At 59.5% G+C, this 13,128-nt stretch overlaps 1 protein-coding gene across 1 annotated transcript in view; it reads left to right on the top strand.

Annotated features, from left to right (window-relative positions):
- Nucleotides 1–7,780, top strand: part of CYTH4 (cytohesin 4) — a 30,440-nt gene extending 22,660 nt beyond the window's left edge. Inside the window, exons 9-13 of the mRNA XM_041757353.1 lie at nucleotides 1,499–1,610; nucleotides 3,206–3,282; nucleotides 3,609–3,680; nucleotides 4,203–4,357; nucleotides 5,791–7,780. Of these exons, the coding sequence (XP_041613287.1) occupies nucleotides 1,499–1,610; nucleotides 3,206–3,282; nucleotides 3,609–3,680; nucleotides 4,203–4,357; nucleotides 5,791–5,863 (489 nt within the window). The 3' untranslated portion in view covers nucleotides 5,864–7,780. The remainder of the gene's footprint in view (nucleotides 1–1,498; nucleotides 1,611–3,205; nucleotides 3,283–3,608; nucleotides 3,681–4,202; nucleotides 4,358–5,790) is intronic.
- Nucleotides 7,781–13,128: the final 5,348 nt, after the last annotated feature.

The following is a 13,128-nucleotide window of genomic DNA, read 5'->3' as shown; positions in this document are numbered from 1 at the left end:
AAAACTTTGGGGGAATCAAACAGTGCTTGTGAAATTGTTCATTTAAAATCTCAAGGAAACCATCTGAACAGCAGTACACACAAATGCAACAGAAGGAAATGATTTAATTATCTTCGAGATGGAGATCCAGCATTGGTTTTAATAAACAGAAACAGTTTGGAATGTTTTTCCAAACACTTGGAAATATGGGCAGGTTTGGCCATAGAACACAGGGCCCCATGGCAGGGGGTTCAGCACATGCAGGGATGATCTGCTGCAGACATCCACAACTCACCCACGGGGAGGTCTCAGCCCTGGCTTGTGTACCTCTGGTGACGAGGAAGTCATTACCACACCAGGTTGCTCCATCCATATTCCAGCAGCTCTAACTGCTAGAAGGTCCTGCATGGAGAACTGAAATCTATTTTCTGGGAACTCTCCCCCTGCGATCACCGTCCACCCAGCAAAGGTCCCCCTTGCCCTTGAGAGCCAAGTTCGGCATCCATCCCACCTTGAGTCTTTTCCTTGGGCCGGGCCTCTCGACATGGGCAGTCAATCCCCACCTCCTTAGTCGCTTCTCTGTGTCCTCCTCCCTGAGGTACACCTGGAAGTCTCTAGGTGACTGCAAGGAGGCAAAAGGGGGCTCCACCCCTCATGGATGTTACCTAAGGAGGCCCTGACCCTGGCTGCTATGACCCAGTGCGTGTGTGTATGTGTGTGTCTGAGCGTTTATGTGTGCACACACACAGGTGAACATGTGGGGGTCTAGAGGTCCTAGGTGAGCATCCTTGCCTGCAACACTCTGGACACAGGGGTGACTGTCTCTGACTCCCTCATCTGACCTGTAAGAGCAGTGCTGGGGGGTGGGTGAAGGCAGGAGCTGTACTCCTCCCTCCTCTTTACCTTCCCCTGGACTTAGGGCACAGAGGGGCCCTGACCCCTGTGTAGTCCATTTAGCGGGCTGCCTCCCACCCAGAACTCTGAGGGATCAGCACCTTTCTGCTGTTAAGGACCAGAATCTTAGATAGGTTGAGGCACATGCCCAGGGTCACACAGCCATCAAGTGACTAAGCCGCGAGTTTAACCTAGAGAGCCTGACACCCAAGCCTGCACTCTTGTGACATGCCACTGGCTGGAATTCCAGCACCCTGAGGTGTCAGGGGGACAAGGAAAGGGGTAGGATGGGCATCAACCACCTGGTCCTAAGGAGTTGCTAGTCTGTTTTAGGCCAGGCCCTGGGTGAGTCCTGGGGCTTGTGACACCCAGGCCTGCCCTAGGGGAGTGCCCTGCCCAGTGGGGGAGAGCCACCCCAGCAAGCGGACATACAGACAATGCCAATGCCGCCTCCACTCACTGTGCTCTGGCCACAGAGCTGGGGAGCCTGGCCTGCAGAGGGCCTGGAGGTGCAGACCAGCAGACCAGCAGCCCGGGGGAAGCAGGTAGCCTTGCCACACAGGCCCAGGCTCCCAACTGGGATGGATGTCACAGCCGGGCCTTTCCCTCCCTTCTCTGAGAACAGAACCTCTTCGACAGCATCAAGAGCGAACCCTTCTCCATCCCGGAGGACGACGGCAACGACCTCACTCACACCTTCTTCAACCCCGACCGCGAGGGCTGGCTGCTGAAACTGGGTGAGGCGCACACGGGCACACACGCGGGCACGAGGCAGACACACTCAGACTCCCATGCACGCCCGGGACACATGCACACGGGGACATGCGGCCTCAGGGGTGGAGCCGGGTAACCCCCCCTGTCCTGACCCCAGTGCAGCCATCTGCCTGCCCCATCCCTCCATCTGTCTGTCCAGGGGGGGAAGGGGGCAGTGGGGGAGGGGAGGACAAGCAGGAAGAGGAGCTGAGAGGCTGACAGGCCTTCAACCACAGCTCTGTCTCTTCCTGGAAGGTTTCTGAGGAAGCCAGGCCCAGAGAGGTTGGGGTGCCCGTCTGAGGCCACACAGCCAACAAGCGGGTGGGCAGAGGGTTGGGTGTCCCTGCAGGATGGGGGAGGGAGTGGGACAGGATGTGGTTCCGGGGAGCTTCCCTTCAGCACGATGATGGATGATGGTGGGGGAGGGCCTCTGGCCTACAGAGAGGAGCCTGGTGGGGGCTGGGGTGCTCGGGCTGGCTTGCAGAATCAGCAGGGGAGCTGCAGGCCTGCCTGCCCTGCCCAAGCACACTCCTGGGTGCCTCCCCTGCAGAGCCAGCCCAGCCAGGGACTGGGGCGTTGGGAGGCAGGTAAGGACAAGGACAGATACCTCATGCTAGAGCAGAGACCTGGGCTGGGGGTGCCCGCCTGAGCCCACCACGTCCCCGTGGCCCCTCTGAGCCCTCCATGTCCTCATGCCCCCCTGAGCCCACCACGCCCCCATGCCCCCCAGCCCTCCCCATCCTGTGCCCCCCTGAGCCCTCCCTGTCCCCGTGCCACCCCAAGCCCTCCACATCCCCATGCCCCTGGAGCCCTCCACATCTCTGTGCCCGTATACCAGTCTGACCCTTGCGCGGACCATTCAGCCTCCTTTTTTGCCCTCTGGACCATTCTCAGCCCCAGGGAGGCTCTGAGTCACGGATCCCAGCTCCTCCACACATGTGCCAGGGGTCTGGTTCCTCGGCCTCGGTTTCCACAGCTGTGAAATGGGGATCACAGTCCCCGGGGGCGGGGTTCCGTGTGTGTCACAGCAGCCGAGCACCCAGGCTCAAGAGCTGGGACACCGGGCTCAAATCTGAGCTCTGCTGAAGGGCCATGCACTGACAATGGTACCTCCCTATGCCTCGGGCTCTTCATCTGTAAAATGGGGTTAATAACGGTCTCCTCCTCATAAGCAGTTCTAGGGATTAATAAGCAAACATTTTCTAAAAACGTCTAGAATGTTGCCTGTCAGGCAAAAGATGAAATGCTTTGCACAGTGCCAGTGGGGAAGTAGGCCAAGGGATGAACTGAGGGGGAAGGATGGCAGGAAAGCACAGGGAATGGGCGGCCACTGGTCCTGGGGCCTGATCGCCAAGGAGCCTTGAATGCCAGGTCAAGTGGCCAGGGGAGGTCTGGGGTGATGGGTGCCACCAGGGTGTTTGAGTGACCAAGGAATGGATCTGGGGGGAAGCGTAGTAGGCTAGAGGTCGGGAGGCTTGAGAGGAGAGGGCAGAGGAAGGCTCTCCAGGCCCTGCTCTCCTGGGAGGAAGTGCCGGTGGCCCAGGGAGAAGTCTGCTGACTGTGCCGCTGGCTCCTGCAGGCGGCCGCGTGAAGACCTGGAAGCGCCGCTGGTTCATCCTGACCGACAACTGTCTCTACTACTTTGAGTTCACAACTGTGAGCAAGGGGTCCCTCCCCAGCCCCGCCCCCTCCCAGACTCCCACCAAGCAGTCCTCTAACAGAGCTTGGGGCTCCTCTCTCTGCACCCATTTCACAGAGGGGAAGACTGCTGCAGAGAGCAGGAGGGGCAGGGCCAAGCTTGCAGCCTGGCCCGGTGACTCCCAGACCCGAGCCATGCCCTGCTCCCTACCCCCCACCAGGGCTGGACAGAGTCTGGGACGATTCGTGCACTCCTCTGTGGGTTTGGGGGGCCCTTCGAGTTCACTCCCTGCCCTGGGTCTCAAGGCTGCATTTGCTGATCCTTTCCCCCTCCACCACTGCAGGACAAGGAGCCCCGGGGAATCATACCCCTGGAGAACCTCTCTGTGCAGAAGGTGGACGACCCAAAGAAGCCAGTAGGTGGCACAGCGGGGTCCTGAGAGAGAGGTGGTGGGGGAGGTGGGAGGGAAATTTCTGAAATGGGGTGGGAGGAGAGGGCAGCTGGCCTGGGCCCTCCAGGAGGTCCTCCACCGGGCTGGGGGTTCGCTCAGTCTCCCTCCTGAGGCCATGGACCCTGGGGAGGGTCACTGTCATCAAAGGGGCGCGATCTCATGGTCTCTCAGAGCCTGCCTCTGACACTGGTGAATGACCTTGAGTAAGTCTCTGCCTCTTTCTGAGCCTCAGTTTCCCCGGCCGTCAGCCGGGGGTCTTAGGGAAACGGTGGACTTAGGAGGAGCCTTGCACATAGGAAGCCCTCAGTGTGAGGAAGAGCAGCTCCTGCCCCTTTGCCAGCCGGGGAAGCAGGCCCGGGGTGGGGTGGGTCTTGCTGTTTGTCCGAGCCCCAAGGGGCTGGTCCTCACTGAACCCCCAGCAAAGCGCAGCCCCGCCGCCCCCTCCTCCCACCCCTGCCGGGCCCTCACCCCGCTGCCCCCCCACAGTTCTGCCTGGAGCTCTACAACCCCAGCTGCCGGGGCCAGAAGATCAAGGCCTGCAAGACGGACGGTGAGGGCAAGGTGGTGGAGGGCAAGCACGAGTCTTACCGAATCTCTGCCGCCAGTGCCGAGGAGCGCGACCAGTGGATCCAGGCCATAAGGTAGGGGCTGCCAGGGCCTCCTGGCCCTTCAAGAGGCCTCTGCTTCTCTCTGGGCCTTGTCTCCTCCTCTGTAAAAGGGGCTAAATCTAGAATCTCCCCCTCGTTTCTGGATGCAAATGCCTCCTGCCTACATGGTGTAAACACCTCTTCTGGTGCCAGCCCCTGGCCAGGCCCCGCAGGGGACACGAGAAGGTGAGGCCCCAAGGTCATGGGCTGGCCAGAGGATCCCGAGAGATGTTGCATATAAAGCTCTTTGCCCGGTGGTAAGTGCCCGTGAATGGCGCACTCATTAGCACCAGGATCCAAAGGGGCCCTGGAAAGACCTAGTAGAGATGGAGGGAAGGGCTTTCTAGGGGCGAGGACCAGGGCCGGCAAAGACAAGAGGGCAGGTGAGCATGTGGCCTCCCTGGACAGCACCCCAGAGGCCTGGGCATTGCCTCTGGGCATTGCAGGGATGGGGGAGCGGGGGGAGGGGGTTGCAGCTGGCTCTGCAGGGATCGGGCAGTGGGAGACCAGGCCCCCCAGGATAGGAAGGACTCCGCCACCATGGCAGCTAGTGTGGGTTTCTCCTGGGGGCACTGGGGAGACTGGTAAACAGTAGGGGTGTGGCCAGGTGAGGAAGGCCATGGTGTCGGGACTGATTCGGGGGTTCAGAGATGGGCAGTGGAGGGGCAGGTTGAAGGGAGCCAGGTGAGGGGCAGGAGCAATGTGGAGACATGGGTGATGGTGGGTCCTGTCAGCCAGAGGAAGCCACTGGAGCGGTCACTGGGCCAGGGGCTGTGTCCTAGGGACTTGCAGGGTCTTTCCCATCCAGCCTGGTAGGAGTCCTGTGAAGCTGCCAGGCCAAACCCACCCTTAGCTCCATTTCACAGATGAGGCCCTGAGCCCCCCCACGGGAGGGACTTGCCCCACCACATAGCCAGTGGGGGCAGAGCCAGACCCACAAGGGGCTCTGCTGGATCCACCTGGGCTCTTTCCACCTCTTCCCGGGATTCTTTTTTTTTTAAAGATTTTATTTATTTATTCATGAGAGACACAGAGAGAGATAGAGACACAGGCAGAGGGAAAAGCAGGCTCCCTGCAGGGAGCCCGATGTGAGACTCCATCCCTGGACTCCGGGATCACACCCTGGGCTGAAGACTGACGCTCAACCACTGAGCCCCCCAGGCGACCCTCCTCCCGGGATTCGGAAGGGGGGTCCACAGAACTTTGGGGGCAGAGTTCTGAAGGCTGTCCGCTCTCAGCCTCACCCTCTCCCCCTGCCCGTGGGACTTTGGGCAGGGCTGACTCACCGCAGCCTGGCCCTTGGTGGGGCCATCTGGCCTTTCTCCTGCAGCAGGGCAGGTCGTCCCACCGCCCCCCACCCCCACCCCACCCCCACCCCCTTGGCAGCCAGCCCAGCCCTGCCATCTTTTCACCTGCTCTCATTTCAGAGCCAGCATCACCCGTGTCCCCTTCTATGACCTGGTCTCTGCTCGGAAGAAGAAGATTGCCAGCAAGCACTGAGCTTCCTGGAGGTGGTGGCCAGGGACAGGGCCTCACGGGAAGCCTACCACCTGTAGTCCCAGAAGACACATGTCCCACCCCAGGGCACCCTTTCCTGGGTCACAGACATCACCCCCGCCCCCATTACTTTAAGCTAACAGGAGCGTGGCAGGGGCGGCAGGGTTCCAGAGGGTGGGTGGGAAACCCTGAGGGCTCAGAGGTGGCACTCGGATCCCCTGGCACTGGGCACCCAGGCACCGCTAGGAAAGGCCCCCACTCCCTGCCCCAAGTCACTGCAGCAAGGAGCAAGGGAAACAGCTGAATAGGAACCAGCCCCAGCACCCAGCACCCTGTCCTGCATTTGGGCCTCAGTTTCCCCTTCTGTTAAACATCTCCTATACCTGAAATGCTGTGGGCCATTGAGGCAGGAGGGGCCATGGGGATCCCGAGTGCTTCCTGCCCTTGGCCGTGGTGATGCCTCTTCCTTCCGCTCAGGGGGTTCTCAGCCAACCCCTCCCCTGTTTGCAGGCAGGGGCTTAGCCATCCCTGCCTGAGGGACACACACAGCTCAGACCCATGGACGGAACCGCTGGCAGATGCCAGGAGCCCAGTGCCCGTGGTCTTGGTCGCAGCTGGTCTCCAACTTGATGTGTGCCTGCTGCCAGGTCACACTCTTCTGGTTCTTGGAAAACTGTGGGGTTGGGATAGAAATGTCCTGGTCCCTTCCGTGTCCCCCCTGCCCCCAGCAACGGCAGATCCCAGTGCTGCCCAAGCCGTCCCCTCCCTCCTCACGGGCCACTTCCTGTCAGTAAGCACAAGATTGTACTGGATCCACCCAAGAAGCTTCTGGCAGGAGGTGTTTGCGCTTGTGGACTGATCACCGGGAGGGGCTCGCACCCAAGGCTGCAGGGAAGCCAGGATCAGAGTGGGCTCCAGTCGCAAGGATGTCCATTTTGGAGGAAGAGCAAGTGGAACTCTTGAAGAAAGGGGAGCATCCCAGACACATGTTCATGCGGGGCTGATGGTATGGCCAGGAAGCCCAGAAAAGAGAGCTTCATGAACTGTGGTTACCAGGAGGGCTGCCTGGAGGCAGCGCCCATGCCACAGCGACATAGGAGTTTGTGGCAGAGTCTCAGCCATAGCCTCCGGGCTGAGCGCTGATCAGGAGTCCTATGGAAGCAAGGGGTTGCCCCAGCCGGGACCTGGCATCCTGAGACCCGCAGTAGGGCCGTCGAGAGTTGAGCTGACTTCCCAGCAGGCAGCTCTGCCTCCAACGTAGCCCCAGCCAGGAGGAGGACGCCTTGAACAGGCGCCTTCCCAGAAGCCCTTCTCCCCCCGTCGCACAGGCCCTGGGGGAGTCCCTGCAGGGCGGTTCCCCGCAGGAAAGCAGGATACGTGATTGCCTCTGCCCCAGCACCAGCCCGTGGGCAAGCCAGAGCAAGGTGGATTCCCCAGGGCACGGGAGGCGAGCTCTCCTCCCCTCCACTCCCACTGATGCACACACCTTTCATGGAGTCAGGGTAGAGTAGCTGTCTTTCAAGTGGTGAGATCCCCATCGCTGGAGGTGTGCGAGTGCCTGGTAAGGACATGGTGCTGAAGAGGGCCGGGTTGGGCATCTGCAGGGGGCCTTGGAGGACATTTGAGGACTTCTGCAGACCCCACGTCAGCCTGGGGACTGAGGGCCACGTCTGCCACCGCCTCTGGCCCCTGAAAGGGCATCCAGGGGCCACGGAAAGAGCACTCGGCTGAGGGTCATGGGCTCCAGAGTCCTCTCCCGCTGCTGGCATAGGCTGGCTGGGAGGCCTCAGCCTCCCCGTTCCCGCTCTGGTCCTCAGCTGCCTCCCCCATCATTGAGAGGGTGGAAACAGTGATTTTCCAGGCATAGCACCTGTTCTCGGAATCACTCAGAAAAGAGAATAAAGCTCATGATTCATGTCACCAGTGGGGTCTGTCCTCTCTGTGACCATATCTCCCATCCTTGACCCCACCCCACTCATTCTCATTTCTTTCCCAGATGAAGGCTGGAAGGCCAGACAGGAAAGTGTGGGTCTTCGGAGGGCCCTGGGCCCTCATCCTCAGGGCGCCAGGGCTGTCACCCCCGACAGATGTCCCCAGAGGCTGCATTTGTGACGGAGGTCCCCTCAGGGCAGGGCCAGGGCCCAAGTGGCTCTGCCCAGGCCAGAGAAAGGCAGAAGAACTTCCCAACAGGCAGTGCCGGCCACAGGGAGAGTGAGCGGCTGCCTCGGGAGGGAGGTAACAAGCCTGCCTCTGCGAAGCCCCAAGTGCCGGCCGGCACCAGCGGTCACTGGCAGGGCTCCGAGCTTGAATTCAGTAACCTTCATTTATTTGTACTTTCCACAATTTTTATTAAGTAGCTAGAGTGTTCCAGGCGCTGCAGGGGGACAAGCCCACCTGTGGTTCACAATCTGAGGATCCTGAATTCCAGGATTCTAGGCCCCCCTCTGGATGCGCAGGGCGAGGAAGAGGCCCCCACACCCTAAGCCAGCGTCCCACTAGGAATTCCACCGTTGAGCTGCTCCTTGAAGACCTGAAGGTGCCGAACTGATGGATTTCTCCGTGCATTCTCTCTCTCCTTTGGCCCACGCACCTTCCATGCACCAGGCTCCATGCCCGGCACCAGGCATGCAAGGATGACGGAGATAAGGCAGTCGCCCTCAGGGGGACGCGGTGCTGTTGGGGGAGACAAGTGTGAAGGAGCAGGGATGGCCGAGACCAGCCCGTGCCATTAGAGACAGGGGCGCAGGGGCCAGAGAGTGTGGGCTGGGTGGGCAGAGAGGCTTCTCAGAGGAGCTGTGCTGAGTGCTTGTTGGCAGCCAGGTTGGGTGAAGGACACACACCTGATCTTGCGGTGAGCTCACCTGGTCACTGCCCGCACCTCTCCCCCACACACACTGACGGCCAACGTCCTCCTCTCCGGCCTGGACTGTCCCTGCTCCACCCCTGCTTCACGCCTGGCACACAGTAGGTGCACAATAATTTTTAGAATGAAACCAACTGAAAAGGCTCCCTTGGGCCTCAGCCTCCGCGGGAGCAGGTGTGTAGGGGCAGGGGTACTGGGAGCAAGTTGGTGCAGCCCTGGGTGCGGGGAGTGGCCAAGGCAGGGCCCACTTCCCAATCTGGGAAGGACCAAGGGCTCTGACTTGGGGCCAGGGGCTGCCTCGGCCCACCTCCCCGGAGGTCCGCCACTCCTCGCTCTGGGCAGCAGGGGGCTCCCACCACACGTGAATGAGAGGTTCCACCTTGTAGCCAAACCCGAGGCTGCCCTTGGCCGGAGGGGGGTTCCGCCCTGAGCAGAGCTGTGGACCGAGCATCCTGGAAAGGGAAGCAGCTGGGATCTGCGGCTCCAGCAGCCCCCACGGGCGCAGGTGAGCACGGGCCTGCGCTCTCCCCTGGCACCAGCACCGTGGCGCCAGCTCAGCCCAGGGGTCAGATACCCTGGCTCTCTGCCACCTGGCTGTGGGACCCCGCACGAGCAGCCTAGCCCCTCCGGATGCCATCTTCCTCCGTGAAGGGTTGGGCCGGGTGACTTCCATGTCACAAACCTCCAGTGAGGACCTCCCTATGCAAGGGACTCTCAGACATGGGCACAGTGCAGCCTCTGCCCCCTGCCCCTGCCCGGGGGGAGGGGGGGGATTGAGACTGGGGAAGAGGGTGTGTGGGGGGGCGGGATCGGATGAGAAGGTGCCAGGAAAGGCACTCACGGTGAAGAGCCACAGGGGGGCAGTAGTGAGAGCCACCCAGAGGGCCTGGGTTCAAGGCTTAGCTCTACCCTGTGTCTTAAGCAACCTTCCCAAGCCATCTGAGCCTCAGACTTCCCATCAGTAAAATGGGAATAATTCAATATGTTCAAAATACTTAGAACAGTGTTGGGTACCTACTCAGAGTTATGTTAAGTGCTATCATTATTACAAGGCAAACTGTTGCACATGCTTTCATGGTACAAAACAGGCTGGGCCCATTGGAGGAGGAAAGATTCACGGGGGCAGGAGAGTTAAAGATCTGGGAAGGCTTCTTGGAAGAGGTGTCCATGAAAGATGAGCTAAGCAGAGGGCCGGCTGAGCTGCAGGCATAAAGGTGTGATCCCCGAGTCTCTGAGACCCATGTGCCCCTTGTCATGAAGCTCCGACTGGGGATCCAGCAACCAGGCTGTGGAACAGAGGCCATCCCAGAACAATGGAGGATAGGCCTGGCGCAGGATGCCCTGGGACAGAGTAGGAAAGAGCAAGGGGGCTCTGGGAAGCAAGGGGGCCGGCTGCCTCCTGCCTGGGGAGGGGGAGTGCCTCTCACCCAGTAACCCGGAGCTGGCACAGGGTCCCTGGGCCCGGATGCCAGCAGGCGGAAGATGGGGGCCGGGCAGCCAGGAGTCCAGCCGGCAGGTGTGAGAGACCTGGAGAAATTGATTTACTAGGGACAATGAAAGGAGCTAAATATGTTTGCCGGCTCAGCGATGACTCAGGCGTTCCCCAGGGGTCCGCAAAGTGTGAACATCAAAGAATCAGAGACAGACCTCCTCCCACCCTGGCAGCAGGCTTTGAGCCCCTCCTTCCCCCCACCCACGAAAGCCACCCCCTCCCCTGTCCCCTGACCTGACAGGGCAGCAGAGACCCAGCCATCCCACCCAGCCTGCATGCCCCCCCCCCAACCCTGCCAGACATCCCCAGGATGGCTAAAGAAGTAAGACACATCTAGGTCAAAGCCCTGGCCTTGCCCCAAATTGCTGAGTGATCTTGGACAAGTGGCTGACCCTCTCTGGACCCACATCCACCAGAGACGACCAGGCCCCACCAGCAGCCCTTCCTCCCCCACCCTGTCTGGCGGTATCGTTCCCACCCCACTCAGCTTCCTCTAGGCAGCTGTGAGCACAGCCTCCTCTTCCGAAAATCCAACTTCCCTCCAGGAGAAAAGCCAGATTCCACAGGGCCTCCCTGGGGGAGAATATGCTCTTCCGGTACCTGGTTCCAGGCCAGCACTGGGCTCCAGGACAAACACGATGCATCTATGGAGTCTGAGGCCAGAGGCAGGGAAGAAAGAAGAAGGAGGGACAAATGACCTTCTCGAGGGGCAAAGCACTGGGGGTGGCAGGGGGGTGTGGGAAGGGAAGGGGAGGGTGTGTGGGGGGTGTGGGAAGGGGGCCTGAGAGGAGGAAGGGAAGGACACCTGCCAGACAGTGCTGATGTGAGGGGCCACTCCGGGAAATGCTCGGAGCCCCAGCACAGAGGCGTGGCCTGTTGGGGGGCCCCCCACAAAGAGCTCAGTGGGCACAGAGGGGAGATGTACCCAGAGGGCAGACCGCTGGGGGCCTGGAGCCAGGGAAGGGCTCCCACAAGTGGCTGGAGGCTATTAATGGGAGGTCCCTCTGGCTATTTACAGGGGACTAAGGAGGCACAGGGCAGCAGGGGGCTGGAGCAGAGGGGAAGGGACCTGCAGAGGCTGGACAGGAGCAGCAGGGGTAGGGGTGGGGCGGAGAGAGCAAAGAAGCTTGACAGACTTCTGCACCCACGGGGCCAGGCAGGAGCTAAGGCCTCCGTCACTTTTGCCCTTGAAGGCAATATTTATGAAGGTTTCCCTTTATTTTTTATTTTTTAAAGATTTTATTTATTTATTCATAAGAGACACAAAGAGAGAGTCAGAGACACAGGCAGAGGGAGAAGCAGGCTCCCTGTGGGGGGCCCGATGTGGGACTCGATCCCAGGACCCCAGGATCATGACCTGAGCCAAAGGCTCAACCAATGAGCCACCCAGGTGCCCATGGAGGTCTCCCTTTATGTCCCGCTGTGAGTTCTTAGCTGACTCTCAAAACCAGCCTACCAAGACCCAGTGCTCCAGATTTTATTTGACCCCGCCACCCCACCACCCTGCCACCCTGCCATCCTGAGCATCAATAGGTCTTGGCCAGGGCCGCCAGTCATGGAGCATAACTACCTCCACAGCCACTGCCGACAGGGTGCCTCCCAACCTCCCAACACCCTCCAACGTGAGCACGGTCATCCACACTTTATAGACCCCCACTTCCTGGGGGCACGTGGCCCAGCCAGAAGGGCCCGAGCCGGCATGGAATCAAGGCTGCCTGACTTGAGACCTGTGAAGATGTAGAGCAGCCATGTCATCCAAAGTGGGACCCGTCTGAGAATACTAGAAGGCTGGGTTAGAGGGGAGTAAACCAGGCTGCCCCAGGGACCCCGAGACATATGCTCACCCAAGAGACTGGTCATATCCACGGGAGTCCAGCTGGGGACATCCAGGTGACCCAGTGGGCCAGAAGGGACGTGACCTATGACTTCTCAGTCCTAGAGAAGCAAAGGGCAGTGGTTCTATCCAGAACACACTGGGCCCCCGGCCTCTACCACCACTCAATGCCAGTGAACTCGTCCCCTTCATGAGTTTCCCCAAGTCCTGCCCCAGGGCTAGTGTGTGGGCCCACCACAAGGACAGTGAGCCAAGTCCACCACAGGCCCTCCACAGATATTAGCTGCCACTCATATTATTATCACTATCATTCTTAATATTATTTGCCACTCATTTCCTTGCAAGGCCAAGAACAAGGGTACCCTTATAGGTGCCAGGACTTGCCCACACCATCCTTCTAAGACCAGCTGAAGCCCTCTTCCTACAGGAAGTCCTCCCTGACCACCCCCATCCCCTTTAAAGACTCCAGTGATACCAGAAAAACAGGTGTGCTAGCCCCAGACCTCCAAAGGAGACCCAGCGCTGCTTTGGTCCTGCCCTTAAGTGTTTACAGTTTTGGCTTTTGGCAGGCCGGTCTTGTGGTCTGGGGCTGCAGTCTCCAAGGGAGGGTATAAGCTTTAGTTCTGCTGCTGGACTCCCAAGTCCCCAAGCCCTCTCCTTCTCCCTATCTCTCAGCTTCTGCACAGGGACCTCCAGCCTCATCCAGGGATGCATCTGCTCAACTGCTTCCACTGGGCTGTTGAGGCCAGGAGGACCTGGGAACCGGCAGGGAGTTTGCAGACGCAAGTGAGGCTTAACTCCTTGACCTTCACAGTCCTTCTGATCCTTTGAAGCAAAAGCTTAATTCCCTTCCCTTTCTCCTCCAGATTTTCATTTAATGAATAAGAGCCCAGAGAGAACCTCCACTTTGACCCAAAGAAAGTATTTTTTGAATAAAATATCCCTTATTAAAAAAAGAATAAAGCATGCTCATTATAGAAAATTGGATAATGCAATCATCAGGAAGAAAAAACTTAGCTCAAGGATTCCTCTACCTGCTTATTATGAAAACTTCAGATTATTTCCAGCACACCTGGAAG

The sequence above is a fragment of the Vulpes lagopus genome, chromosome 5, assembly GCF_018345385.1.
Source record: "Vulpes lagopus strain Blue_001 chromosome 5, ASM1834538v1, whole genome shotgun sequence".
Taxonomy (NCBI): Eukaryota; Metazoa; Chordata; class Mammalia; order Carnivora; family Canidae; genus Vulpes; species Vulpes lagopus.
The sequence above is the reverse complement of the archived record's forward strand: the minus strand, read 5'-3'. Positions and strand labels throughout refer to the sequence as shown.